At 39.3% G+C, this 14,538-nt stretch overlaps 1 protein-coding gene and 1 long non-coding RNA gene across 2 annotated transcripts in view; one reads left to right on the forward strand and one right to left on the reverse strand.

Annotated features, from left to right (window-relative positions):
- The window catches only part of ankrd13b (ankyrin repeat domain 13B), a 53,987-nt gene that overhangs the window by 28,119 nt on the left and 11,330 nt on the right, over nt 1-14,538 (forward strand). Inside the window, exons 5-10 of the mRNA XM_010793269.1 lie at nt 3,226-3,369; nt 4,330-4,570; nt 7,209-7,275; nt 8,707-8,788; nt 10,912-10,976; nt 14,011-14,149. Coding sequence (XP_010791571.1) covers nt 3,226-3,369; nt 4,330-4,570; nt 7,209-7,275; nt 8,707-8,788; nt 10,912-10,976; nt 14,011-14,149 — 738 coding nt within the window. The remainder of the gene's footprint in view (nt 1-3,225; nt 3,370-4,329; nt 4,571-7,208; nt 7,276-8,706; nt 8,789-10,911; nt 10,977-14,010; nt 14,150-14,538) is intronic.
- Nucleotides 11,585-13,035, reverse strand: LOC104964471 (uncharacterized). Its single transcript, XR_800422.1, has 2 exons — nt 12,884-13,035; nt 11,585-12,089 (listed from the first exon to the last, which is right to left on the reverse strand). It is a non-coding gene; the product is annotated as an uncharacterized lncRNA (long non-coding RNA).

Below are 14,538 nucleotides of genomic sequence, written 5' to 3' on the forward strand. Positions count from 1 at the left end.
TATAACCATTGGGGGTCACAATGGCCACATGCATCTAAATACAATGTGCTTTTCCTACAGAAGAGCACAAGTCCCTTACAATTAGGGATGTCCCGATCACCTTTTTTTGCTCCCGATCCGATTCCGATCATTTGATTTTGACAATTTGCCGATACCGATTTTTCCCGATCCGATCTTTATGCAATGCATTAAGAGAAAAAAGGAAAAAAGCATTCAAATTGTCCCTTAAGGTTATTTTTTTATTTAAATTGGATATTCTATCCAACATGGATATAGCTTCTTTCTTTCACAGCAGCATTGGATCAGTTCAGTTGTGCAGCATTGGATCAAAACAAAATAAAGCTTTTCAGTACTCGTTAGCTTACTGCTACAATTAGACACTGCGCCCTGCCCACTGTGTTGCCAGATTTGAGAGAAATAAGCAACCAGGTCTATGAAAACAAGCCCCAAAGAAGCAACAAAAACATGATGTTCTGTAATTTGAAACCAAAACTAAGGCCTCAGGATGACTTTAAGACTTGAACATGGTCATTTTTGTTTTGTAACATTGAATACAAAATGTAAAAAAAAGTATTTAAAAAAAATTAAAAATAAATAAATAATCCCGATCCCCGATTTTTTTTCTCCCGATTCCGATCTTTTGAAAATCACGTGATCGGATCGGGACATCTCTAGCCGCCATGTAAGTAGCATGGCCCCATCTACCCCCCCCCACCAGCCCTCCTTTATTTATAAAGAACTAATCAATGTAATACGCTAGAAGAAGTGAAATGACACTTTTGATCTAGTACAATTTTGACTGATATAAGAACGGACGTGGCACAGCTGTAACGTTGTTCCAGAAACTCCAAATGAGGTGAGATCATGCGAATGAGGTCAGCTTCTTAACTGTCAGTCTTAATCAAAACAATGACATGATGCCCGAGTTGAATAAGCACTCCTGTTTAGAAGCATTAGCAGCTGGATACTCTGAGGGGAATCAAACCAAAGAGAGCTCCAGCAAACAGAGAAACACGAGTTTATTGCATCTCAGATTTGTTCAAGTCTGCTGCTCGGTGGCAGACGGAAGAGAGGCGAGGGCTGTCTGTCTCTGCGTGTGGTTTGGCAGCAGAAGCACAGCCTGACCCTGTGGGTGTTCTGGGCAGGGCTGGTATGTTTGGCTGTAAGTAGCTGCTGCTAGTTTGGTGCAGACAGGAAGCTGAGCTGTCCCACGTTCAAGCCTTTTTTTGTGGTCTCATTCTGCTATTTGTGAACGCCATTGCCTCTTTGCTAGTGTCATGCATTGTGCAAGAAAGTCTTGTTTATAGTATTTGGTAAATTAGTCAACATAACTGCATTTAGAGAGTGTTTTTCCAGATCGCTCAAAGTACTTTTGCATAACAAAGGTTAGCATTCAAACACATTCGCCATACAAGGTGCCAAATGCTCTGGTTCAAGGGTTTGCATAAAACAGGGAAAGCAGGCAGAGTTTGAGAAGAACAGGGATTTTATTTACCCAAATGATTCAGAGTATCTAGGAGGTTACAAGACACTGAAGGAGTTGGGTTAGCATTTGAGATTTGACACCTGTCGTAGCTTTATTCTTTGTTTTGTTCAAGCCACTAAGAAACCTTTTTAAATAGACTAATGCGCTTTATAGAAATGTATTAGTTGTATTTACATTTGCTCTGACTGGCGGATGATGATGTGTTGTTTTTATGCCACTTGTGGTAAATAATAAATTAAATACAATTCAGAGACGGGAATATGCATTTCAAATAGTCAAACAATTCAAAAACTCAAATAAAATGATTTGAAAATGTAGATTTTCTTTCTTTATTATATGTTGTATGTCAGGGATGGGCAACTTTGATGGTAATGGGGGCCACATCATTGATGTACTGGCCACCAGGGGGCCGCAGATTCACTTGGAACACACACACACAAAAATTCCATGTGTTGTATGTAATTATTAACAAATATACTAAGTCTGGCATCTTCATTGACATTTTACAATCAAAGGGAACATCCCCCAAAAATGGGAACATCCTCTAATAAGCTCACTAAACAAATATCAGTTCACAGAAATGTTATTTAATGTTTACAAGTGGCATGTTTGTATTGAACAGGTTATTTAACAGTGGAATCAAACTATTTTAAACTATTGGAAAGCACGGAAAATGTGTGTGTATTGAGATTACCCATTAAGATGACATACACATGAAGTCATGGACACTAACCCAGATATTAGTTTTCTAACTTGAACCTAAGACACTTGTAGCCTTTCTCTGCTGACGCACAATAAGGGGAATGTCAACACAGACACCTGTCAACCCGCACTCTGCTGTTCCTCAGTGCCGCTCCCCCTCCCTCCCTCCCGCTGAAATTATGAATGAAAAGCGTATAGTAATCATAGATCACAGGGCAGGGTCCGTGACAGTTTGTTTTCATCTGATTTCAAATAAACAAATTCTTGGTTTTAAGAATATTAAACTTGTTTCGACAAATTCATATGATAAATAACTTTTAAGTTTGTAAAGGCTTAATTACAAGATTCAACTTAACGTCACAGCAGACATAACAACAGCCGGTGTTTCTTGTGAGGGTTTCCCCGGGAAACAAACACAATACACATAAATGCATCACAGATTATTTTGCGGTATTTTAAATCATGGACGCAGCTCGCGACGTAACTAGGGGTCTAGTGGACGGTATCAGTACTACATGTAAAAAATAAATAATATTTTTTTTTAATTAATTACGTTGTTTATAAATTAATCTGAGGGCCGCAAAAAGAGGAGGNTCAGAAATAATCCTTGATAATCCATGATATGGCGTTTCATCACGGCAGAATCTGTCGGTAGAATCTTCCGCATCCCCCTCCTTTTTTTTATCAATCTTTTTTTTTTTAAAGCTTTATACCCAAAATCAGCACTTTTGAAACAGGAAGTGAAATAGAGGGATATGAGGCATGGCTAGAATGGGTGATCTGTTTGGTACTTTGAGCAAAACACTTCATATTCATGTTTTTTATATATTTGTATATATCTGAGACCTATGCTATTGCCTAAAAATAGCATGATAGGTCCACTTTAAGTGTTGTTACAACCAACTGCTGAAATGTTGCACAGAGCTCGAAAACTGCCAACATAAAAACACCAGAAAGATATCTCTGGCACTTCATTCTGCACAAATTCATTGGAAATGGCACAGTTTAATTAAAAGAGTGTCTGTTTTATTCCTTAGTGCCCCTGGTGTCTCGTATCTGCCCCAGCGACACCTACAGAGTTTGGAAGAGCGGTCAGTGTCTCCGCGTCGACACCACGCTGATGGGCTTTGAACAGATGACCTGGCAGAGAGGAAACCGGAGCTTCATCTTCAAGGGACTAGGTCAGAGGTTAAAAAAAGCATGTATAAGTGGATATTTAAGTATTTAATACAATACAGCAATCAAAACAATACTGGCTGAACTGTCACACTATTTTAAAGGAACATTTTAGGAAACAAACTCTTTTCTTAAGACTCTTGGAAATAACTTAGTCGCTTGACCTACCAAATTGTGCATTGGCTTATTTAATAAGCATGTGTGTTGTTTCTCTGTCTTTGGCTGGGCCACTTCATCTTCTTTTCTACTCCCTTTCTATCATCCTGTTCTCCTCTGCTTTTCCTTTCACATTTGCATTTGTATAATGAAATAACCCTGCTTTCACGACAAAAATGTGGTGTAACATCCTTAGTCTGCTGTAGGTATTGAAGTCATATTGAGCAGAAGGATTATGATCACAATTGTGTAATATTGTAGAAAACAAGCCTCCAGGATCATCTGAATACACTGAATTCTATATAACACATTTTTAAGAACCACTCAGGGTTCATGAAATGAATGTGGGATGAAGCAAATATTCACACAGAGACACACCTGCACCTTTGCTGTTGGGTCCTCTTTCTCCGCCTGCCTTTTTATAGCCTCATCGCAGGCTGTGATTCACTGTCATTCATTTGATTCACCATTGGCTCCTCTGCATTATTTCGCCATGTTCCTCTTTTGTTTCTGTCTTTATTTCTCTCACCACTTTAAAATGATCCTCTTCTTCCCCTGGACCTTTTTAAATCCCTTCACAATGTTCTTTAATTTGCTCTTTCCTTTTCTCTGTCCCACTGCGCGCACACAAACACACTCTCTGGAAATCATGATCTCTTTTTTTACTTTTCCTTCCATATGTGCTGCAGACACATTTGTCGCATTGTATTGTAATACTTCCCCACTGTCCATTTTGAATCTGCCTCTTTATGCTCACTAACATTGTCCTTGTTTTCCCTCTTCCTGTCTGTCCCCCGCTCTCCTCTCAGACTCCAGCGCAGAGGTGATGGAGGTCGACCATGACAGGCAGCTTGTCTTCTGCGAGACCTTGTGCGTCTCGTCTCTGGCGGCACTCTCACCCGGCCGGGGGAACGGCGGCGCCTGCAGCAGCAACGACGCAGGTTTGGGCCTTCTGGGGGCGATGCAGCCCAGCGACGAGCAGGTCGCAGCCAGGCTGTCGGCCCCCGTGGTCACCACCCAGCTGGACACCCGCAACATCGCCTTCGAGAGGTCAGACGCAAACCTGACACACACACAGAATACGAATATGAGAATGTGGAGGTATATTCCAGTGGTGCAGAAATCTTCCTCTAGACCCAAACCAATTCCATTTCAAGTAAAAAAGCATAGCTATGAAGTCAGATTTCAAGCTGTATGTGTCATTTTGTGCTGCAACATTTGATAATGTGATTTATCCATTTCCAATGCAGCTGCAACAAAATTTACATCAGAGTTGCGTATAACACTGCTGAGAATCTTTATTCTATGTTAAACAACCCATCAAGAAGAATAAATGTTCCATAGAACAAGCACAATGTTCATGTTCTCCATGCACAGTAGCCTCTGTACAACACAATGTAATTCAGCTTCGGGGCATTCTCTGCTCTGAAAGCTGGCTTTTTTTTCCCTGAGAGGAGAAAATTACTCTTTTGTTGTGGAATTTCTTTCACTGTTGCTGTCTCACAGCAGTGGAACAAGTTCATGCACGTTCTCTGGTGGCTGTCAAAAAGCATTTCACAAAAAGTAGGAAAATACTAACAGAGTCCCAGCAGCACTATAGACTGTATATCAGTACAGGAGGAAGTTACAGTGGTTTCCTTTACAAAAAGTCATTCATAATGGATTTTTTATAAAAAATAAATGTGCCAGTAGTTATAATGCTCAACACCACACTGGAAGTCAGATGCATTGATGACAGATTGAGAGCCAGATAGGAGAACGAAAAACAATGGAAGAATCAGACACAACCTGACCGAGAGACGAATGGAGGAGAATAAAATTTGATGAGCAGGTGAATTTTGTTCAGTTGTTGAAGGAGCATTTTATTATGCTGACGGTACCCTTTTACCGATCAGTTTCACACAAAATGACAACGATGCAGAATTGGAAAGAAGTGTAAAGGAGGGGAGAATATATTGAGAACATTTGGGCCAATCAGAGGCATAGAGGAAGAAAGGATTGTAGTGAGGTGGTGAGATAAGACTGATGTGACAGACAGAAAGAGAGGTGAGAAAGGAGGGAAGAAATACAAAAAAGTATGGAGCAGGACAGGAACATTGATGAATAAAAGAAAGGGGTTGGGACAGAGAGAAATGAGGGGTAATATACAATACACTGAGAGAATCAGAGAAAGATAAATGAGACAATGGGGGACAAAGTACAATATGGTTGGTAAAACAGGGAGAATCAATAGTTTTGGAGGAAAGAGGAGAAAAGGAATTGACAGCAGGGAGACAGTGATAGATAGGTGGATAATGGAAAGAGTTGAGCTGAAAGGAAGTGAGTGTTAAGACTGGAGGACAGAGAGAAGTTAGCAGGGAGAGGTGGTGTTGGGGGTGTGTGTGTGTGGGGGGGGGTAATCATCCTGCTGTCAGACTTGTACTTCAGTGTCACCTCTGAGCATTTTCCGTGCTCAGCACTCCTGTCTACATGCCAATAATGTATTTATGATGCTTTAGAGCAGCCACTTTGTCAAGCACCACGGACAGGACATCTACCTGGAGTTAATAGGTCTATGTGCAGCCAAGCAGAAAAACAGCTCCGCAGTTTGGCTTTTTTTAAAAGCCAGGTTGAAGAGTACAACGTTTACTCATTGAGTCAATGCCCAGTAATTGAGCTAATACAGTAACGTCAAAGTTCAGACAGGGACGTAACTTTGTCTGACATTGAATTGGTTGGAGAACAAGACAAAGGTCACACATTACATCACATGTCATTTAGCAGTTTATCCAAAGCGACTTATATATACCCTTCAAGAAGCCTGCAATTTCATTGTAGGTACATTATCTTGCCCAAGGACGCTTCGACTAGAGACTGCCGTGGTGAGGTTGAACCACTGACCATCGGTTTGGGATGGTCCTGATTTCTCCCCCCGCCCAATGCACAGTTGCCCATGTATAGTCATGTCATAGTCCATATCAGACTTTACTTAGGCACATCAGTGCTTTCTGCTAAATGCTAACGTCAGTGTGTGTATTCTAATGTAAGCTTGTATCTTACCTTCACAAGTTAGCATGCTAACACCATATTACCTTAGCATGCTATCATTTGCTAATTAGAACAAAACCCTATATTTTGCTACAGCCAAGGCGGATGGAAACGCTATTTGACATTGAAAGCATTATTAGCTTCCCAGGATGATTAGATGATCATCCAAGAAGTTTTTCTCTGGCGACAAGATAGCATTTTGGTCATAAACCAAAGTATCGGACACATTTGAAATGATACCTGATTGTGGTGCTACAGTAGATGATATGTCAGAGTCACTGCAATTCATCCTGAGGGAACATAATGTCTGTACCTAATGTCTCTGACTGAAATCCGGTCCTGAAGGAGTTCGGTGAAGGGAATAGATCTTGAGGATGGGATATGCCTCACTAACTTCGGAGCAGACTTCCTAATTGCGTGCTGAACTACTGATCTTCACAGGCGACAACCAAGGACAGAGGCAGCAGTGTTTTCAGGCTGTATCATGGGAAAAAACAAAGCCTGTGATTTGCAACGTCACCTGTATTTGTGATTTCCTCTGATTACATAATATGCAGATTTGCATGAGACAGCAAATAATCTACAGCAAGTGTGGTTGTAACTGTATGATAAGTCAAAGTGGAGACCACAAGATAACTGATGTGTTGAATCTCTGTTTCAGGAACAAGACGGGAATATTAGGCTGGAGGAGCGAGAAGACTGAGACGGTGAATGGATATGAAGCCAAGGTTAGGAATTCTGATCTCTCACACTATCCAGAGAAAACACCGCTGTCGGAACTCAGTTTAATATTTCCTGAAAGTCCACTTCACTTGAAGAGTTCAATTTCCAAAAAGAGTCACTCCCAAGGTTATTATAAAAACATTTTTAAATAGTGATGGATTCTCTTCCTGGATTCTTTACTCTCACATGAGGAATAAATCATCAGCACATTAAAGACCAGATGGCGTATCAAATAAAGTAAAAACAAAAAAGTCCATCTATCTTTCAGGCACATGCATTACCTTGACCCCATTTGTTGTTTGTTGACCGCCTGGTGGAATCATGTGTCAGACACTCAGGACCATCTGTCACTAAGCACTTTAAACAGTAAAACACTGCTGGCCTAAAAAGCATCTTTTTTTCTGCATCATTGATTTAGAGCTACAAACATAAACAGACACTTCCTGTTGAGCTGCTCTCCCGCTGACCAATTTTAGCTCTTCCTTCCATTTGTCCGTGGCCCAGTGGAAACTCTGAATCTGCAGCCTGTTCAATATTTTATGCGCAGTTCCTTTTTTGTTGTAACTAGTGGGGGATGCCATTATTCTGCTGTGAACAACGCCTTGTAATTGTTGTCATGTATCAAGCAGACGAGGAACAAGGGGTTGTTTTTTAAATGTTTCATATATTTGTTTTCTCAGTGGCCAATTTATTGAAGTACTCTAACATTAAAATATTCTGAATAAGTAATCAAGAAAACTAAAGAATAAGTCAGTAAGTCTTTTGAGTTCTTTTTTTCAAATCTGCTCTTTGCGACCATCAATATGTAACTCTAACTTTAATATTCCTTTTTGTGGAGACCCTGCATCCTCTTAAACACTGTGCATGTATTTGTCTTGACCTTTTGGCAAACAAAGTGGTGTGCTGCGCAGTCCATAAAAAAAGAACAAACATTAAATATTCCCTCTAATGGTGCAATAACAATACTTTATGCTAATGGCTGTATTTGGCTGCATTCAGCATTCTGCAAGCCAAGTTCAAGGAAAAGAAAGTAGCTTCCCCTTTAATACTTTTACACATTCTGTTTTGATTTGCCCAGATGAAAACATATTTAAATAAATAGTACATTATTATTATGTATTATTATTGTTGATTATTATTATTATTCATTTATTATTATTGCTGTTGTTTATTATTATTATTATTAATATTCATTATATGTATTATTATTAGTATTATTACTTTTTGTTTTTGTCATATTTTTGTATTACTATTCATATTTTATATCATTTGATTCCCCATTGGTTCCTCTGAAATATTTCACCAAGTTCTATCTTTGTCTTAATTTCATTCAACTTTATTATTATTATTATTATTATTTATTTTAAATCATACTGTACATACAGCAGTGGGGCCTTAACAACAGAGCACTAGTAAATTGTCTCTTCCTCTTTCAGGTGTACGCAGCATCCAACGTGGAGCTTATCACCAGGACCAGAACTGACCATCTGTCCGACCAGAACAAGAACAAAACAAAAGGTAAGTCGTACTGCAGTGCCTCGGACACCGGCATCTATTTGTCCACGAGGGGTTTATCGTGTGCATCAGGTGCATTACAGCTGCAGCAGCTGCATTTCTCCATTATCCCCTATGTGCCCTGTGCGATAAAAGAGAACACTGATGAGTAATCCCTCTCACCTGAGCTCGATGAGATCACCCGAGGCTCCGGCTAACACCCTGTAACGTTTGCTCCGTGGCTCCGTCTTGTTTTCTGGTTCACATCATAAATCAAACCGGATTAGCCGTCTTCCCTCCCCGGACTGTCGCTGTCGGCAAGTATCAACCATCAAATGTTCCTCTGAGGGCTCGAGTCTCCCGGGTCACCATCTGCACTCTGCTAATATGCAGGACGGAAAGGACTTGGAGACGCTACAGGGACTCCAGGATGAGTCACTCACTCCATTTGCTCTTCTCTTGTACAGCATTTTGTCAAAACTGTCGAATACTTTGAGAGTGATTTATATCTAAGAGGGACACATACTGTATCTTGAGACAGATCCAAAATATGGACACGACCAACCACACAACAACAGCGCTCTCATTACTGGTAACAGATGGACCTTTGCTTTGCTTTTAGCCCCCAGTCAGTTTCTGAGTTGGTGAGGACCACCGTACATCAGTTCTGTCTGAAAGTACAAGCCACACACTAACAAGCTTTTCTTTGCTGCTCATATCTCTCTCATATCTCAATGAGCAGCAGCTGCTATTATTCCCATGGCGCTCTAAAACAAAGAGTTCCTTCAAAGTATGGGCCTTAAATGGTTTGCTCTCAATCAACCATTACTATCATCGATGGGATCCGACACAAACACATCATTTTCTGAGAGTAACAGCTGTTTAGCTTAGGTTTCACAGGACAGATACTTGTACTTGAAGTAGGCAAGGCAAAGTCATTTTAAGGACCAATCAGAACGCATTACATATGTGAATCAAAATGGTGACAGTTGGTGGGTTTTCACTCTCAGTCCAACTACACCCACACAGTCCTTATGAAGCAGATTGGCTTTTTAAAGCTAGATTATTGATGGAATGTTATTCAAATTAAAATGATATCATGTTTTGAACTTAGTTTAGGAGCAAAAGCAGGTTGTTTGAAGATAAACAACTGGGCAGGTTGCTTCAATAGGTTGGAACTGTAACTGATAGTCAAAGATTCTTGATGTTTTAATGAGGGAAAAATAGCAGATGTTAATTAATGTCATTTTGAAAAAATCAGAAACAAATTATTATGCCAGGCAGAGGACTTTTATGGGTCTTAACATGTCTGGAGTGATAATTTCAAATCCAAAGAAGGCAGCTTGATCCTCCCCCACATTTTTTTCTTCTTCCAAGACCAGTTCTCTCTTACTGCTGCAGTCAGAAATCCCTAAAGGCAGAGCTGGTTCTGGACCATTAAAACCCACAGGAGCCAAAGGGGCCTGCTGTTCTTTCAAGACTCCCCTTAAAGTACAGAAAGAACATCAAACTTTTACTGAAGTAATAAACTGTAATACTCAATACACCATTAGCCACCATATACTACAGGTAATACACTATAAAATACCTGCGCGCATTAACCTGAGCAAGGCTTGTTTCAGTGCTTATGAACTTAGAATTTGTATAATGGTCGTTTGCTATTGAACAAACTTTTTTATGTATTTACAGTGTAATGATAAACATATACAAATGTAAAATGATTTACACTAGCAACTTACTACATAGGGTTTATATATTGTGATTGTTTATAAATTGTGACTTTCAGGTGATGAATCTTTCATGAAATTCATATTACTGCAAGTTTTGGATCCAGAGATATTATTTTAGAGTGATCCTGCTTTTATTGATCTGCTGAAGAGCTGAATTCACTTCAGTTAAATCCTGTTCAGTACTGTGTGGTCCTCTTCATTGTATTCTGGCTCAAGGTTGATGAAAAGTTATCGTGAGTAAAACATTGCAGAGCGAGAGGCACCACAGATCAAACTATAGAGATTTATGAGTGCATGCTTCATCATCTCTTGATAAACAAGCATCAACAGAAGCTTTGGTTGCTCTGCAGCAGTTCATACGACTAACAGGACAGTGTAACCTCAGTCTAACCAACTCATCACTGCTGTGTGTCTCAGGTGGGAAGACTCCTCTTCAGAACTTCCTGGGGATAGCCGAGCAACACATGGGGCCCAACAACGGGGTAAGTGAACACTTTATTTACATTACATTGCAATTTTCATGATTTTCCAGCAGTCTAGTGTGCTCAATGGGTTGAGAAAATGTCATTAAACCTTTTCAAACCCAATCTAATAAATGAAACACAGCAGCTGAGCGAGGAACCGCTATGTTTTCACCTAAATGCAGTGATGAATGAGTGTTGCTGCTGGTACTCATGAAAGCTTTTTTTCCATCACCATCATATGATTCGTGGTCCACTGTGTCGACAGGAGAGCGTGCCTGCAGAGTAAAACAATGTCAGCCTTTCATAAATTGATGTTTTTTTTGTTTGGTTTATGCTGGAGAGCTTATGACTCATACCTCCTCTTTGTTTTTTTTTTCCCCTTGTTCCCCCTCCGTCATCTCTGCTCTTTTCAGCCTCTCTACACAAAAGCTTTTTTTGATGTAAAATAAAAATGTTACTAGAGATCTCTTCAATGGCCTCAAAGCAGGCACAATGCCAAATCATGTCAAAGGCTTGAAGTGTGTGTGTGTGTCTATTTGGTGACACAATTAAAGACTCACAAGGTGAAAACTATACCAGCTATACACTGTTGCAGCTGGTGATAAACTTTATTGATATAGCAGTTCTCTTAACAATGATACAAAGAGTTTTACAGAAGGAAATAAAGTCGGGCAGAACAAGGCCAAATGACATGAGCACTGAGGAGGTAGATAATAAAAAGGAATAAAGATACAAATAAATTATGCATAGACAGTCATAATAAAAACATTTATCAAACTTTCCCAATGAGAAAATATGGGATATTTAGGGAGCAAGATACTTGGTGTGTTTCTCAGTTCAGTAGGCAGAGGGTAACATATGAGGGGGTATTAAGAAACAATACAAATAACACAAACCATGTCCTGAGGAACCAGAATTGCTTCATCTGTGTATTTTTGTGCACTTCAACTGTCAAGTCTCCTCTGTTTTTGGTGCAGTTTCCACACTTGAAAAGGGACTTGAGGAATATACTGGGCTTTGAAACAGGATTCCACTCCAATGACACAGCTTTTCTTTTCAGACTTTTATTTCAGCAGTTTACTTAAACAAATGTCCAATTGCTGAATGGGTCATTTTGTGTAGGTGAAAAACCTTTGAAAACAAGAAAGATGCATTTAGAACTTGCAAGTTATCAAGATGAATAAAGCATGTAAACAATACACTTGTTTGGCAACTTCTGCCTTAATTGCAAATGTTACACAGACTGGGCAGACTAAGCACAGAAATATCCATTTTAAAACATGAAAACGTTTCTTTAAACCCAAGCTCTTTTAAAATCTCAGCAGATTGAATTAACTGGACTTCACTAGAAATGTTTAACAAATCAAATTAATTATATTTAAACAAGAAAAGATTATTTCCTCCATTTTAACTGAAGTATTCAACCAATTAAACCAGATTTTATTAGCAATATTTTTAATAAATCAAATGAATAATTTGTAACAAGATTTCCTCAATTTTCGCAGGAATATTCTGTGAATTAAATTAACAGGATTTTATTAGAAAGGTTTAGTAAATCGAAATTAATTCTTTTTAAGAATAAATATTTTATTGTATTTATTTATGTATTGTTCTTCTCCAAATCAATTTAACCTCCTAAAATCGTATTCCCTTTAACACCTATCAGAGTAGGCTAATTGCATGATGTTACATTATAACTAAAATAGGTCCTTATTTTATGCTTTTGACAACAAATGAGAGCGTCTAAGCTCAGAATGTTCTGCAAAATTAGCGCACCAAATTGAAACTTGATATATCACCAATGACGCGCAGAGTTCTAAAAGGACACGTGGCACACACGCAAACCATTTAACAGAACATAAACATGTTAGCGCACCGTGGCTCTGCGGAGCTCGCACACAACATTATGGATCTGAGTGTCTTACCGGCTGCCTGTCCTCCTGACTTGGTAGAAATGCCTCCCGTCTACACGCTTCAGTCTATCCGGCTCGCACGCACCAACTATTTAACTCCTTCTTCAGGATGCAGCAACGGGCTCTCTGATTAGGGTGATTACACCCAGCTTGCCAGAGGAGGCAGGACCGCCTGCGATCATTTCACACTCGTTTTCTATCCCTATTAATTGGTCATTTGTATTTCGAAACATATTTGTAACGCTAATGATTTAATTTATTAAAATTAAGCTATTTTGTTATATATATATTTTATTTTTCGACTACTCTGTTTGACTTTACACCAACTGAAAGAAAATAATAAATATGGAAATCATTTCTCTTCTGTTTCTTCAGTAATGGTGGCCTTCCTTTGACAAGTTAACCGAAGTCATACTTAACAGTCAACACTGAGCTACTAATTAGAGCATTGAACCAACAGAGGCACACTATAATGATGAAATACTGGAATAAGAAAACTGCTTTGTCATGTTCTCAAGTCTTTTCTCTTTTCACTGGGCTGCTGCAAATGTCACTAGGTGAGAGGAAAGCCTTGAAATCCCAGTGGTGGTGGGTTTTTTGTTCCACCACAAAAGAGAAAAGCAAATAGAGCAAGTTTGAAAAAACAGAAATCTCTACACTTTATAAAGTCATCCGTTAAAGAACGATTTATTCCAACAAGATGCACCACAGAGGGCCAGCAGCCAAACCCTTTTAAACTGCGCAATTCAGCATAAACATATTATGATTACTACTGTATATTTTTTAATATAAGTTATACTGTTTATTGTAGTACATTTTTATCTTAACTTCTTATTTTTATATAAATATTTGTTATCTTTTATTGGACATTTTCCAGACTTCTTATGTTTATAAAATTATTGTATTTAATCTTTTTATTGTACATTCTTACCGTTACTTTTATTTTGTGTCAATTCAATTAAACTAAAAAGTGTGTTCATCTGTGTGTCACAAAATAAATGAAATGTTCTTCTGATTCATATTACTGGTATTGTTTATTAACAGTACTTTTAATACATTGTATGGATCCTAACTATATTTAAAATGGCAACATGTGGCTACATCAAGATTTTTAAATATGTATCATTGACTTCCTGCAGGCTCTTGTGACGCAGATGTCGAGTCCCGCTAAGACCAACCCTGAAGCGCTGACCGCTGAGGAATACTTCAACCCCAACTCGTCTCTGAGTCAGAGGGACATCGGCCACCAGTGCCAGCTCACCACCAAGACCCAGAGGTGACGCAGACAGACAGACAGACAGACAGACAGACAGACAGACAGACAGACAACAGACAGACAGAAAGGAACACAGACAGACACACAGACACACAGACACACAGATAAACACACAGACAGGAACACAGACAGACACACAGACAGATAGGCACACAGACAGGAACACAGACACACACAGACAGATAGGGACACAGACAGGGACACAGACAGGGACACAGATAGGGACACATAAAGACAGGGACACATAAAGACAGGGACACAGGCAGACAAGGACACAGACAGGGACACAGAACCTCTTCTCTCAAGGGCAAAGTGCCAGAGCTGACAGACTGATGGACAGAGAGTAGACAGGCTCACACACACAAACAGACAGAAAGAGAGACACACAGAC

The sequence above is a fragment of the Notothenia coriiceps genome, unplaced genomic scaffold (assembly GCF_000735185.1).
Source record: "Notothenia coriiceps isolate Sejong01 unplaced genomic scaffold, NC01 NC01_scaffold00037244, whole genome shotgun sequence".
Classification (NCBI taxonomy): domain Eukaryota; kingdom Metazoa; phylum Chordata; class Actinopteri; order Perciformes; family Nototheniidae; genus Notothenia; species Notothenia coriiceps.